Consider the following 14,142-nt stretch of genomic DNA (forward strand, 5'->3'; position numbering starts at 1 on the left):
TGTTTAAATCTGTGTTAGTGAGCATTTCTTCTTTGCCAAGATAATCCGTCCCACCTCACAGGTGTGACACAATCTGAACACTGGTGTGCACCAACTGAGCCAACCCAGACCGCTTGAGAGATACTGTAGTAAGTGTAAATGAACTGTGGTGTGTTTCGGTTCACTTGTGCTCAAATATGAACGCTGGATCAAATACGTGTAACAGCCATCCAATTACAGCAAACAGCATTCAGGAATTACTAATATTTAATGAAAAATAGTTTTTTAGTGCTGTCTTTTTGCTCCGCTCTTTTTCTTTCTGTGTGTGTGTGTGTGTGTGTGTGTGTGTGTGTGTGTGTGTGTGTGTGTGTGTGTGTGTGTGTGTGTGTGTATTGTAGCAAAATTATTTGCAAAGGCGTACCTCAATCTGTGCATCTGTTAACCAACTTTGTGTCTGTATCTCAATGTGTGTGTGTGTGTGTGTGTGTGTGTGTGTGTGTGTGTGTGTGTGTGTGTGTGTGTGTGTGTGTGTGTAATCAGAGCCGTGTGTATGTGTTTTAAGTTTTCTGTCCTATTATGTTTTGTCTTTGGGTGAAAACAAATCTTTCTGTTCGTACTTGTACACATATTGCCAGAAGTCAGATGTGCGCTGCTATAAAAACAGACAATGATTAAAATGATTAAAATATGGTAAATATTGTACATATTACCTATTGTTATGAAGGTGTCTGTTACTTTTTGTTTTTTTGTCCTGTCCACACAACTGTGTTTATACAGAGATGAGGCCCAACCACAATGGATGTCCGCCATTATAAAAGAACCCAGAACTATGTGATGCAGGGTCAACATGGCAATGACAGACAGACTATTAATAGCCAGCTGACCATCAAAATTGTTATGCTAAGGTTGCAATGTATGATTGCTCAAAAAGGCAGCACTTTGTTGTGCCATTAAGAAATCTTAGAAGATGTTGAGGCAGTGAGATTAGTCTATTTGTGATTGCCTCCGCCAGGTTGACAAGATAAAGTCCAAAGCCTTTCCAGTAGGGGTGTGGGGAAAAAAATCGATTCGAATTCAAATCGCGATTCTCACGTTATACGATTCATTATCGATTCAAAAATGTATTTTTATTTTATTTTATTTATATTTTATTTTATTTTTTATTTTATTTTTTATTAATCAATCCAACAAAATAATACAAAGCAATACCATAACAATGCAATCCAATTCCAAAACCAAACCCGACCCAGCAACACTCAGAACTGCAATAAACAGAGCAATTGAAAGGAGACAAACACGACACAGAACAAACCAAAAGTAGTGAAACAAAAATGAATATTATCAACAACAGTATCAATATTAGTTACAATTTCAACATAGCAGTGATTAAAAATCCCTCATTGACATTATCATTAGACATTTATAAAAAAAAAGAAGAAAAAAAAGAAAAGAACAATAGTGTCACAGTGGCTTACACTTGCATCGCATCTCATAAGCTTGACAACACACGGTGTCTAATATTTTCACAAAGATAAAATAAGTCATATTTTTGGTTCATTTAATAGTTAAAACAAATTTACATTATTGCAATCAGTTGATAAAACATTGTCCTTTACAATTATAAAAGCGTTTTACAAAAATCTACTACTCTGCTTGCATGTCAGCAGACTGGGGTAGATCCTGCTGAAATTCTATGTATTGAATGAATAGAGAATTGTTTTGAATCGGAAAAATATCGTTTTTTAATCGAGAATCGCGTTGAATCGTAAAAAATTGATTTATAATCGAATCGTGACCCCAAGAATCGATATTGAATCGAATCGTGGGACACCCAAAGATTCGCAGCCCTACTTTCCAGCTCAGTCTTTGCCGTGAGGCTGACACCTTCCCTCCATCAGTCAACAGCTCAGTGGCCTTGTGGTTAGAGTGTCCGCCCTGAGATCGGTAGGTCGTGAGTTCAAACCCTGGCCGAGTCATACCAAAGACTATAAAAATGGGACCCATTACCTCCCTGCTTGGCACTCAGCATCAAGGGTTGGAATGGGGGTTATATCACCAAAAATTATTCCCGGGCGCGGCCACTAGGTGATGGGTCAAATGCAGAGGATATTCTCACCACACCTAGTGTGTGTGTGACTGTCATTTGTACCTAACTTGCCGGGCTAAGTGGATTAGGAAGGTTTGTTTGTTTGCATGACCAGTCTACGCGGGTTTCAGGAAGGTTGAAACGGGAAAAAGGCATATTGTTATTGTTGTGGGTGATTTTAGGCGGGATGATGTATCTATCATATGTGATAAATGCTGACAGTATCATGACAAAGACATCTCAAGACCCTCAGTTAGCAACATGAAACTTGACTTTTATGTATAAATGCAGTATACGCAGGACAAAATGTAAAAATCCCCACAGCCTTTATAAATGTTTGTTAAGTCATGACATGACAACTCCCACTCATGACAAAGCACAGTAGGCCTTTTGCACTGTCCAAACATGGCGAGGCCAACCCAAACACACACATGCCGACATGCTCGCCATTTTTCTTCAGACTGATGCTTCCCTCTGACTTTAGCTCACTGTTCGATGAGACTTGAGACTATAAAAAACACGATTTATCAAGCGTGGAAGAAGTTAGAACATTATTATAATTAAACATTTCAAAACCCACTGATGTATGGAGCTATATTTGGGCCAAATGTTTTGTACAGTACTCGAAAAAAATACTTTAAACGAAATTACTATAATTAAACTGCACACATTTTGTTTCTGGTTCAATATTATTTTTTCAAATTTTCATTTTTCACTTTTGTATATTTTGATATTTGACTTTTTATTTTTTATATTTTCAAATTAATTTTTTTTTTCCAGATCCAGACTTTTGGTGAGAGGACCGTCACGACGACATATTACCTTCATGTGACTGTAAGAACCGAAACAATTAAACTCAACACTTTATGGAGGTTAAACCAGACGATAGGTCCCATGCTAAATTTGGGCCAAACGTCTGAATGTAAAAAAAATCAAAAAACCAAATCTAAAATAAAAAAAATTTAAAAAATTTGATTTTTACCTGCAAAAACAAAAGCTCAAAAATCTAAATGTAAAATGAAAATGAATGAATTCAAAAGAATTATCAGAGTGAATCATAATTATATTCAACCTGAAATAAACAATGTTCACTTGTTTTTATTTTGAACACACTGATGTATTTTTGAAAATTCAAGATCAAAACTTGATTTTTCAGTTTCAAAATAAAATGTTTTAAATGCCAAAAATTGGCCCTAAGCTATGCCCATACAGATGCCTTAGTTGAAACATATATTTCGAAAATCATCTATTGTTTTTTGCGGGGTGATATAAGTAGTGAAAGATCTGGACAATTATTTATTTTCCAATATTAGCAGCAACTGCTCTTAGTAGTAGATTGACCAAGAGTTAGTGGGCAGCCTAGGACAGAGTCAGCTCTCTCTGTCACTTTATCGGGTCTGATCCTGTCCCTGACCGTGCTGCTGCCTGTATATGGGTGTTAAGATGTCTTTTGCAGGATTTATCTCTGCATGGTACAATCGAATGTGAACAGTAAGTATTATCTATTACTATGTTTTTGTTTTTCATTGGGTTTTACTTTTGTTGCTGTATGTAAAAATGGTGGCAGCTGGTTGCAACAGGTCTGTGCTCTTTTATATGCTTTGTTCTCTTTATTGTTTTCCCTTTTGTTCTCATGTCTTGTTTATCTTTTGGTTTAAACCCTCTGCATTTTTGTGACTTTTGCGTAACTTTCAATACTTTTTTGTGGACATTTTGAATCTGCACTGCAACCATATCATTTCCCCATGGTCATATCCTCTATCATGATTTGGGTAAAGTATTGTAGTCTGCATGTATGCATTATACAATGTGTGTCAGTATTTTTACTTACTTATTGGTTATGGGCCTGACTCTGTTAAATTAATTATTATGAAGTAGGATTCTGTTATATACATTATATTATTTTAATTGTTAAAACACAAAAATGTTTGCGACCTTCTAAAGACAGTTTTTAGAATATTACAGCTCTCTGAACATGAAATAACACCCAATTTAGTAGCCTTAAGTGTTTTGATTGATTGATTGAAACTTTTATTAGTAGATTGCACAGTACAGTACATATTCCGTACAATTGACTACTAAATGGTAACACCCAAATAAGTTTTTCAACTTGTTTAAATCGGGGTCTACGTTAATCAATTCATGGTTCATGGTTTCTAGTAGCCATTAGCTGGAGGATGGCTCAATCATCATTGCTTTGGCTGTCATCGTGGTTTCCAGCACAGCAACTACGCAAAAATACTTCCTCACATCCTGTGTGATCCTTTAGGGCATCGATTTTTCTACCAGAAATGTGTCAACTTGATCGTCACGGTGAATGTGAAAATGTGGTATTGATGGGATAGGAGTCAAAAAAGTAGTTTTGCTCTCCACTTAACATGAAAAACAAGCAAGTAAACCATACTTGCCAACCCTCCCGAATTTTCCGGGCGACTCCCGAAATTCAGCGCCTCTCCCGAAAACCTCCCGGGACAAATATTCTCCCGAAAATCTCCCGATTTTCAGGCAGACCTGAGTGAGGACAGCCTTTTTTCACGACGGGAGGACAACAGGGTGACAAGAACTCAATCATCCAGACGAGAGATAAATTGTATTATTATGTTTATCTTACCTAAAAATAAATATATTTATTAATTAAATTTAAAAAAAAAAACTAAATAAATGTTTACTATATTTTGCTAAAAACATCAAAATGAATTGTATTTTTATTTGTATTTTTTCTGACTCCTTATTACATCCAGCCATAGAATTATACATTAAAATAAACATATTTGAAATAATTAATTTTAAATGATCATAATAATTCATTATTAAAATAATTGCTTGTTTATCAACAACTTTAGCATTTTATTCATTACATTTTGAAGCTCTCAGAAGCCAAGTTATGTTATATTCCTTAAGATTTATTTATGCAAGTTTGAAGTATCAATTATCTAAACACAGTTTTGTTTGCATATTTTCAGGATGTAGATAAATATATATATGTATGAAATACTTGACTTGGTGAATTCTAGCTGTCAATATACTCCTCCCCTCTTAACCACGCCCCCAACCACGCCCTGCCCCACCCCCGACCACGCCCCCACCTCCCGAATTCGGAGGTCTCAAGGTTGGCAAGTATGAAGTAAACAAACAGAATGGAAACGGAAGTTAAACATAAATAGATAAATATCATAAATAATACTTAATTTAGGATTAAATTTAGGCCAAAATTATGTAATGTTTTTTTTTAAAAAGCTTTAAGTGCGATGAGGTGCGTGATGACTGTACTTTATTTTTTATTTACTTAATTTATGTATTTATTTTTCATTGTATTAATTTCTTATAGGCGTGTATTTTTAGCAATATTGCTACACATTGTTTGGTTGTTTTCTTTCCCTATCATAAAATGGTGACACTTGAACACAGGATGTGAACAAACATGGAAAAATGAGAAGGGTTTAATAATAAATAAAGAATGATCTTATTTTATCTTGAATAAGCTCTATTGAATTGTTCAACTGTAACCATGTGATGTTCCTTCATGTAACATGTGGAGCATTTCCAAAACAAAGGAAACTGGGAAAAATAAACCGTGAGCAAAGACAAGGTAGAGTTTTGGTTAAATGAATTAGCCAAGTTGAATTTATGTCTTTTTCCTCCCCACAGCCAGACTGATCCCACATTAGGATGTAAGAGATCTAAGGTAAGTACTAAGATCTGCCAGGTTTGATCAGACTAGTACTTAATGACACGCTGTAACTGCCAAGGACACAGTAGCAGGTGGCCTCTTACTAGCATCATGGGGCTCTTTGTTAGCTTGAGTTTTGCATTGAACCGTGAGCCTATGTGAGGAGCCCTAGGTCCATAGTGTCTTACATAAGAGTCAATGAGGTGGTCCACTATCCGCCATCCTAATGGCATCAAGCAAAATCACAGTCTAGTTACTTCATGCGGTACATGAGCCGCTTGCTACATTCCAGCCGAGGCGCTCACAGAGACGGTCCTTAGAAGGCTTTGCAAAGGGAAGGGCTCCTGATGTCATCTCTATTATACCCCCATACTATCTGTTGATATCACATTGTTAATTTTCCATCTTGGCCTTTTCTGGACACTCCATCTTCATTCAGCCAGACAGGCTCAGACATGAGGTAAGACATGAGGGAGCTTAATGATGATGAAGAGGACAAATACCAGAAACATTTCTGCTTGTATTAGTCCAGTGTGCACTGTGCGACCTCCTGGGGACCATGTTTGACGGGGCTGTAATTCCATATAACAGAAACATATTCATTTCCATGGCAGCAATGTTAAATTCAACACATTCCAATCCCTCGTTTCCATATTTGGGACAAAGATCTGTTCGCTGCTGTCCACTCTTTCATTATAGCAAACCATGGCCCACGTCTTATTGTCATGTAAGAGTAATTGCAAGCTGACAGAAGTACTACACGCAAACATCCCGTGTATCTCTCCAACAATGAGGGATGATGTTACTTTAGTGGAGGAAACATTTAAATATAGACACTACAATTACCAGAAGAAGAGGACAAGCTGTACGGTCAGTCAGGCCTATCTACAATTACCCTATTTTTCGGAGTATAAGTCGCATTTTTTGGGGAAATGTATTTGATAAAACCCAACACCAAGAATAGACATTTAAAATAAATAAAGAATAGTGAACAACAGGCTGAATAAGTGTACGTTATATGACGCATAAATAACCAACTGAGAACGTGCCTGGTATGTTAACATAACATATTATGGTAAGAGTCATTCAAATAACTATAACATATAGAACATGCTATACGTTTACCAAACAATCTGTCACTCCTAATCGCTCAATCCCATGAAATCTTATACATCTAGTCTCTTACTAGATGAGCTAAATAATATTATTTGATATTTTACGGTAATGTGTTAATAATTTCACCGCATAAGTCGCTCCTGAGAATAAGTTGCACCACCGGCCAAACTATGAAAAAAAAACTGCGACTTATAGTCCGAAAAATACGGTAAACAACTGTTTGGAGATGGACTTGCGAACAGACCAACCTAAAAGGTACAACGTGAAAATAAGTAGTGCCACACTTACCCTGGAAAGCATCGGAGTGGCTAGAGATCAGGTGCTTCAGCTCGTAGCTGTACGAGTAAATGTTGTGGAGTGTTTCTCGCTTTACTGCAAACTGGTAGCTTTCCTCCATTTTCCGGGTACAGCAAGATGGACCCTGGTGCTTGCAGACCAAGAGATCCACATCTGGGAAAGACAAGGAGATATTCACCATATTAGCATATTGGTGCTGTTCATCCAGGTCATTGATGATGTATTCCCACATCATTCAATCCATCGCAACTCGACAGTTCAGTTTATTTATTACTGTTATTTCAGGCAATGACACACAACAAAAGGACAAGGTAGACAACACATAATTATATGAATTAATATAAAGCAAAAGGTAATGTACAGTATGTAAGCATGATGATCCAGTTTTGCCTGAAAGGGAGTGAGAAGAAGATCAATTTTAATCCCACCCCCAGTTCTCCATTCAGTGATGAATACATTGATTGTTACTTTGTCCAAGGATTAAAATACACATTTTGTATCATGGTGGCATTATCAATAATTATTACACTGTAACAATCATTTGTAGCAACAATGTAGGAAGAATGAACAATACCAACCATGGTAATAGACAATATACCAACCATGGTAATAGACAATATACCAACCATGGTAATAGACAACATACCAACAATGGTAATAGACAACATACCAACAATTGTAATATACAACATACCAACAATGGTAATAGACAACATACCAACAATGGTAATAGACAACATACCAACAATGGTAATAGACAATATACCAATAATGGTAAGGGACAAAATACCAACAATGGTAATTATTTATATTTATTTATACATATTTATTTATTTTATATATATATTTATATGTTATTTATATATATGTATGTATTTATTTATATATGCACCTTATTGCTTTTTTATCCTGCACTACCATGAGCTTATGTAACGAAATTTCGTTCTTATCTGTGCTGTAAAGTTCAAATTTGAATGACAATAAAAAGGAAGTCTAGTCTAGACAATATACCACTAATGGTTTGATTGATTGATTGAAACTTTTATTAGTAGATTGCACAGTGAAGTACGTATTCCGTACAATTGACCACTAAATGGTAACACCCGAATAAGTTTTTCAACTTGTTTAAGTCGGGGTCCACTTAAATTGATTCATGATACAGTTATATACTATTTTCCTAATACAGTCATCACACAAGATAATCATCACAGTATATACATTGAATTATTTACATTATTTACAATCCGGGGTGTGGGATATGGAGGGGGGGGTTAAGTTTGGTTGGAATCAACACTTCAGTCATCAACAATTGCATCATCAAAGAAATTGACATTGGAACAGTGTAGGTCTGACTTGGTACATATGTACAGCAAGTATTGGACACAGAGCGAGATCAAAAATTATAAGAAAAAGTGACTACATTTGATTGTTTACATTTGATTATTTACAATTCGAGGAGGTATGATGAGGAAGGGAGGGTAAGCAAACATTGAGCATATGTTAACACTATGAGACAGAGGACAACAGCAAGTCAAATTAAAGACCCTCATCACTATATTTAAACCAGACCCGATGTTTGTACAACAGTTTAAATCGATGAATAGTCTTATAAATCTGGAAGCGACACGGCTACATAGGATTTGGACACAGCAATTCATGTTCATAGAGGTTTATTATTAGTAGTGGCAACAGATCTTTTTTTATCTTTATTTGAGGATATTTATTTTAGATTTTTAGAACCAAGAGCTATAGATGTTATTTGTTAATGACGTTATTGCTGTAAAGCTGTAAAGACTTTAAGACTCAGCCCTTTAATATTAGACGCTAATTTCAAAGTTTGGACAAAATGAGGTAAAGATTTTTTACCCAAACCATCCTATGTTGGATACTTTTCACAACCACCAGCGCTCTTATTTTGTTACAGCACAATAATCCTGAAAGGTTTGAACAAGATCAGTTGCCACCACTAATAATAAACCTCTATGAACATGATTTGCCGTGTCCAAATCCCATGTAGCCCTGTCGCTTCCGGGGGACTACAGATTTATGTATATCTCATATGATTGTCGAGTGTGCCGCCGGTGTTTGTGTAGTGTCCTGGGTATGCACACAAATAAACAGCCCATAACTCTGCTGGGAGACAGAAGAGACACCATGGGAGGGTGAGAAAGTAGACCAACAATTCAATGACATTTCCTGCTATAAATACTCTGAATATATAAATGTATGTGGCTCATATTAATGCTCTCCTGTTAAGTGCGGTCACAACATGTGCTGCCTATGTCATGTACAACACACAGGCTTGTGTTTCCCCGTGGAAATGCACAAACAGTTATCTTTAAAACCAGCCGGTTATAGCGCAGTTCCCCACCACCACATGACCTAACCATGGCTCCAATAAACAGCTCAATCAGGCAAAGTTACATCAGTCCTGCCAGCGTCACCTGCTTCACGCCATAAATATCAACTGGGCAATGACATCAGTCACAGGTCGCTGGGTCTGCGGTCTTTTCCCACTTCTTTCCCTGTCCAACTTCACAAGCGCATGGCCATCTTGCAGTGGTCCAATATGATAACTCACTCTCAAAGGGGGAAGGGCTGCAAGGCAGGTGTTGTAACCAGAGCCTAAAGTATGGCCTTAGGACAGACCGCAAGACCGATGCCTCAGCGTCCAAATCCCTCCATGAAACACAATAGGCTTGCATTCTCAATGGCTCTTTCCCTTTCTGCCCCCTCTCTCCCCGTTTGCCTGGCCAGACCCGGGTGTCTCTTAATTACCCACCCAGTCTCTATTTGCTCCTCACCAAGAGCCAGACCAGTGAATCAAATCAAATCAAATCAACTTTATTTATAAAGCCATAACTGGATTTCCTGCCCCTTCCAACTCATTAGCAGTCCATTCTTAACGTTGACGCTGATGTCCCGCCCACATTGTTCAGCAGAACCCAATCTTTCTTCTTCAGCACTCTAATCTATTGTGAGGATGCACGGACTGTGAACGCCTTACCTTTTAAGTCTTTAATCATGGTAATGGTAGTAGGGCTGCAACTAACAATTGTTTTAATAGTCGATTAGTCAACGATTATTTTAACGATTAGTCGACTAATCAGATAATGGTTGTGAGTTCAAACCCCGACCGAGTCATACCAAAGACTATAACAGGGGTAGGGAACCTATGGCTCTAGAGCCAGATGTGGCTCTTTTGATGACTGCATCTGGCTCTCAGATAAATCTTAGCTGACATTGCTTAACACGATAAGTAATCAATCATTCCGTTGGTAATCACAGGGTTAAAAATAATGTTCAAATTATAAAACATTCTCATGCATTTTAATCCATCCATCCATTTTCTATCGCACCTGTTCAAGAAGTCGCATTAATGGTAAGAAGTATTATATTTATTATTGGTTAGCTTTAGAATAACAATGTTATTAAAAAAAAAAAGAGACTTATTATACTCTAAAAATGTTGGTCTTACTTAAAAATGTTTAATTGTTTGGTTGTATTCAGTGTTAAAAAATATTATATGGCTCTCACGGAAATACATTTTGAAATATTTGGCTTTCATGGCTCTCTCAGCTAAAAAGGTTCCCGACCCCTGGGCTATAATAATGGGACCCATTACCTCCCTGCTTGACATTCAGCATCAAGGGTTGGAATTAGGGGTTAAATCACCAAAAAGTATTCCCGGGCGCGGCCACCACTGCTGCTCACTGCTCCCCTCACCTCCCAGGGGGTGATCAAGGGTGATGGGTGAAATGCAAAGAATAATTTCGCCACATCTAGTGTGTGTGTGACAATCATTGGCACTTTAACTTATAATAAAGCGTACACATGGCTCCAAATTTTCCATTTACTTCTAAATGCAGCTTAAGTTATTTTAGGCAAGTGCTTACTAACTTCAAAGATGACTAACTCATTCATAAATATTTATTTATACTGTAACTGTGCGGCTCATTCAACTGTCACACAAATTAAAATGACTAATTAAATGTTGTCCATTTAAAAGAAAGGAAAGGCAAATTGCGAAAAAACAAAAACAAAAAAAAACGATTACCCTTGTTTATGTATTAAAAACAGCAAATAAAATAGCAGCAATGAAAACATTAAACGAAAGGAATAATTTAGTGATGTTTAAAAAGCTGCACACTGATATATTGATTATTGATTAACTCTTGGTAATTTTAGCACTCTAATACAGTGGTCCCCAACCTTTTTGTAGATGCGGACCGGTCAACGCTTGAAAATTTGTCCCACGGACCGGGGCGGGGGGTTTTACTTTATTTTTTTTTAAATGAAGAAATACAATCATGTGTGCTTACGGACTGTATCCCTGCAGACTGCATTGATATACTGTATATTGATATATAATGTATATATTGTGTTTTTTATGTTGATTTATTTTTTTTTTTTATTTTTTTTTTTTATTTCTTGTGCGGCCCGGTGGTTGGGGACCAATGCTCTAATAGACTTAGTGTGTAGAATTATATCTGATTAATTCCTAAAATGTTGGCTATTTAATAGATTGTATGTTTAATTGTATGATACCTCCGTATTGGTGCCTGTCTGTCTCTCTGTTTAAGTACTTTTTTTACGACATTACAAATTGACGCTGGGTTAAAATGTATTTGAATTGATGTAGACAACGTTTAGCTGGCTGACTTTGGCTAAATTGATAGTTAAAGATATTTTTCACTCATCGCCTCACTCTTGTTAACACTCTTACCAAGGCTGACACCTCCCTCCAAATGTCCGACATGTCTTTAAATGCCCACATATCACAGATGTACTGCCATAAAAACAAGGTCTGCTTTGCAAAATGAGCAAAGTATTCATGTTTTTAACAAGAATCAGAGGAAAATCCTCACACTTTACATGTTAGACTGGCCATGTTTATGTGAGTGACCCACTTTCCTGCCGGAACAACTCGAGTGACGACATCATGACGAGAAATATAATTGTCTGCGACAAATGTTATTGTCAACATATGCCGACAATGTGGACTAATCGTTGCAGCCCTAAATGGTAGTGGCATAGTTTAATTCCAACATGCTAAAACAAGTGACATACTAGAACAATTTCTCCACATTTCCGCAGTTTATAATCGTTTGTTTACTTCCTGAGTTTAACGTGTACCAAGTTAGCACCTTCTTATTGGGGGAAAAGGATAAAAATGTGTAATGCGAGTGTGACCCCCCCACTGTCACCCATTGCCCTTTATTTCCTGTGAAAGCGTGCACATGTGTTAGGAATACAACATGGACAAACAACAATGTCTTTAGTCAGTAAAGAGCATGCAGTTTGACAAACAAATCACTCACCATGGCTCTGAACTGCTGGCTAAAAGAGTCAGGGTGGGGCTGAGGGCTTCATACAGGTGAACACACCTGCCCTCACTGATTAGAACCAATTTGGGCCGAACCATGGTTTTCAAAAGCTGGGTGTTAGAGAAGGACACTGTACATTTCAAACTTCTGACCTCCAAGCCTGAATCCACTGTAGCAAAAATTACTGATCGACAACTCAAATCAAGTCTGTAGACTTGTGATGGTTTATTTATGGTGTATTTACAAGAGAACATCATTCTTAATCCCCCCTGTCAAATTGGTTCCAGCTAGTAGGAGGGGCTATGAGGTATTTAAGTGGAAAAATGCAATTTTTCTGACAGTCTGCTGTCTGTTATGCCAGAGGAGTAGACATCGAAAGGGTAAAAGAAACCAGATTTTTGGGAGTATTAAAGGGGAACATTATCACCAGACCTATGTAAGCGTCAATATATACCTTGATGTTGCAGAAAAAAGACCATATTTTTTTTTAACCTATTTCCGAACTCTAAATGGGTGAATTTTGGCGAATTAAACGCCTTTCTATTATTCGCTCTCGGAGCGATGACGTCACAACGTGACGTCACATCGGGAAGCAATCCGCCATTTTCTCAAACACATTACAAACACCGGGTCTGTTATTTTCCGTTTTTTCGACTGTTTTCCGTACCTTGGAGACATCATGCCTCGTCGGTGTGTTGTCGGAGGGTGTAACAACACGAACAGGGACGGATTCAAGTTGCACCAGTGGCCCAAAGTTGCGAAAGTGGCAAGAAATTGGACATTTGTTCCGCACACTTTACCGACGAAAGCTATGCTACGACAGAGATGGCAAGAATGTGTGGATATCCTGCGACACTCAAAGCAGATGCATTTCCAACGATAAAGTCAAAGAAATCTGCCGCCAGACCCCCAGGAAAAGAGAGCGGATGAGGGTATGTCTACAGAATATATTAATTGATGAAAACTGGGCTGTCTGCACTCTCAAATTGCATGTTGTTGCCAAATGTATTTAATATGCTGTAAACCTAGTTCGTAGTCGTTAGTTTCCTTTAATGCCAAACAAACACATACCAATCGTTGGTTAGAAGGCGATCGCCGAATTCGTCCTCGCTTTCTCCCCTGTCGCTGGCTGTCATGTCGTTTTCGTCGGTTTCGCTTGCATACGGTTCAAACCGATATGGCTCAATAGCTTCAATTTCTTCTTCAATTTCGTTTTCGCTACCTGCCTCCACACTACAACCATCCGTTTCAATACATGCGTAATCTGTTGAATCGCTTAAGCCGCTGAAATCCGAGTCTGAATCCAAGCTAATGTCGCTATACCTTGCTGTTCTATCCGCCATGTTTGTTTGTATTGGCATCACTATGTGACGTCACAGGAAAATGGACGGGTGTATATAACGATGGTTAAAATCAGGCACTTTGAAGCTTTTTTTTTAGGGATATTGCGTGATGGGTAAAATTTTGAAAAAAACTTCGAAAAATAAAATAAGCCACTGGGAACTGATTTTTAATGGTTTTAAACCTTCTGAAATTGTGATAATGTTCCCCTTTAATAGATGGTAAATGGGTTGTACTTGTATAGCGCTTTTCTACCTTCAAGGTACTCAAAGCGCTTTGACACTACTTCCACATTTACACACATTCACACACTGATGGAGCGAGCT

General features: G+C 37.5%; 1 protein-coding gene across 3 annotated transcripts in view; it reads right to left on the reverse strand.

Annotated features, from left to right (window-relative positions):
- Nucleotides 1–14,142, reverse strand: part of gpc5c (glypican 5c) — a 348,645-nt gene that overhangs the window by 301,959 nt on the left and 32,544 nt on the right. For 2 of the 3 annotated variants that reach the window (XM_061979656.2, XM_061979655.2), the window contains exon 2: nucleotides 7,140–7,301. In XM_061979656.2, coding sequence (XP_061835640.1) covers nucleotides 7,140–7,301 — 162 coding nt within the window. Of the gene's footprint in view, nucleotides 1–7,139; nucleotides 7,302–12,469; nucleotides 12,518–14,142 lie in introns of those variants that run through there. The other variant, XM_061979657.2, reaches the window with a different exon arrangement.

The sequence above is a fragment of the Nerophis lumbriciformis genome, linkage group LG19 (assembly GCF_033978685.3).
Source record: "Nerophis lumbriciformis linkage group LG19, RoL_Nlum_v2.1, whole genome shotgun sequence".
Taxonomy (NCBI): domain Eukaryota; kingdom Metazoa; phylum Chordata; class Actinopteri; order Syngnathiformes; family Syngnathidae; genus Nerophis; species Nerophis lumbriciformis.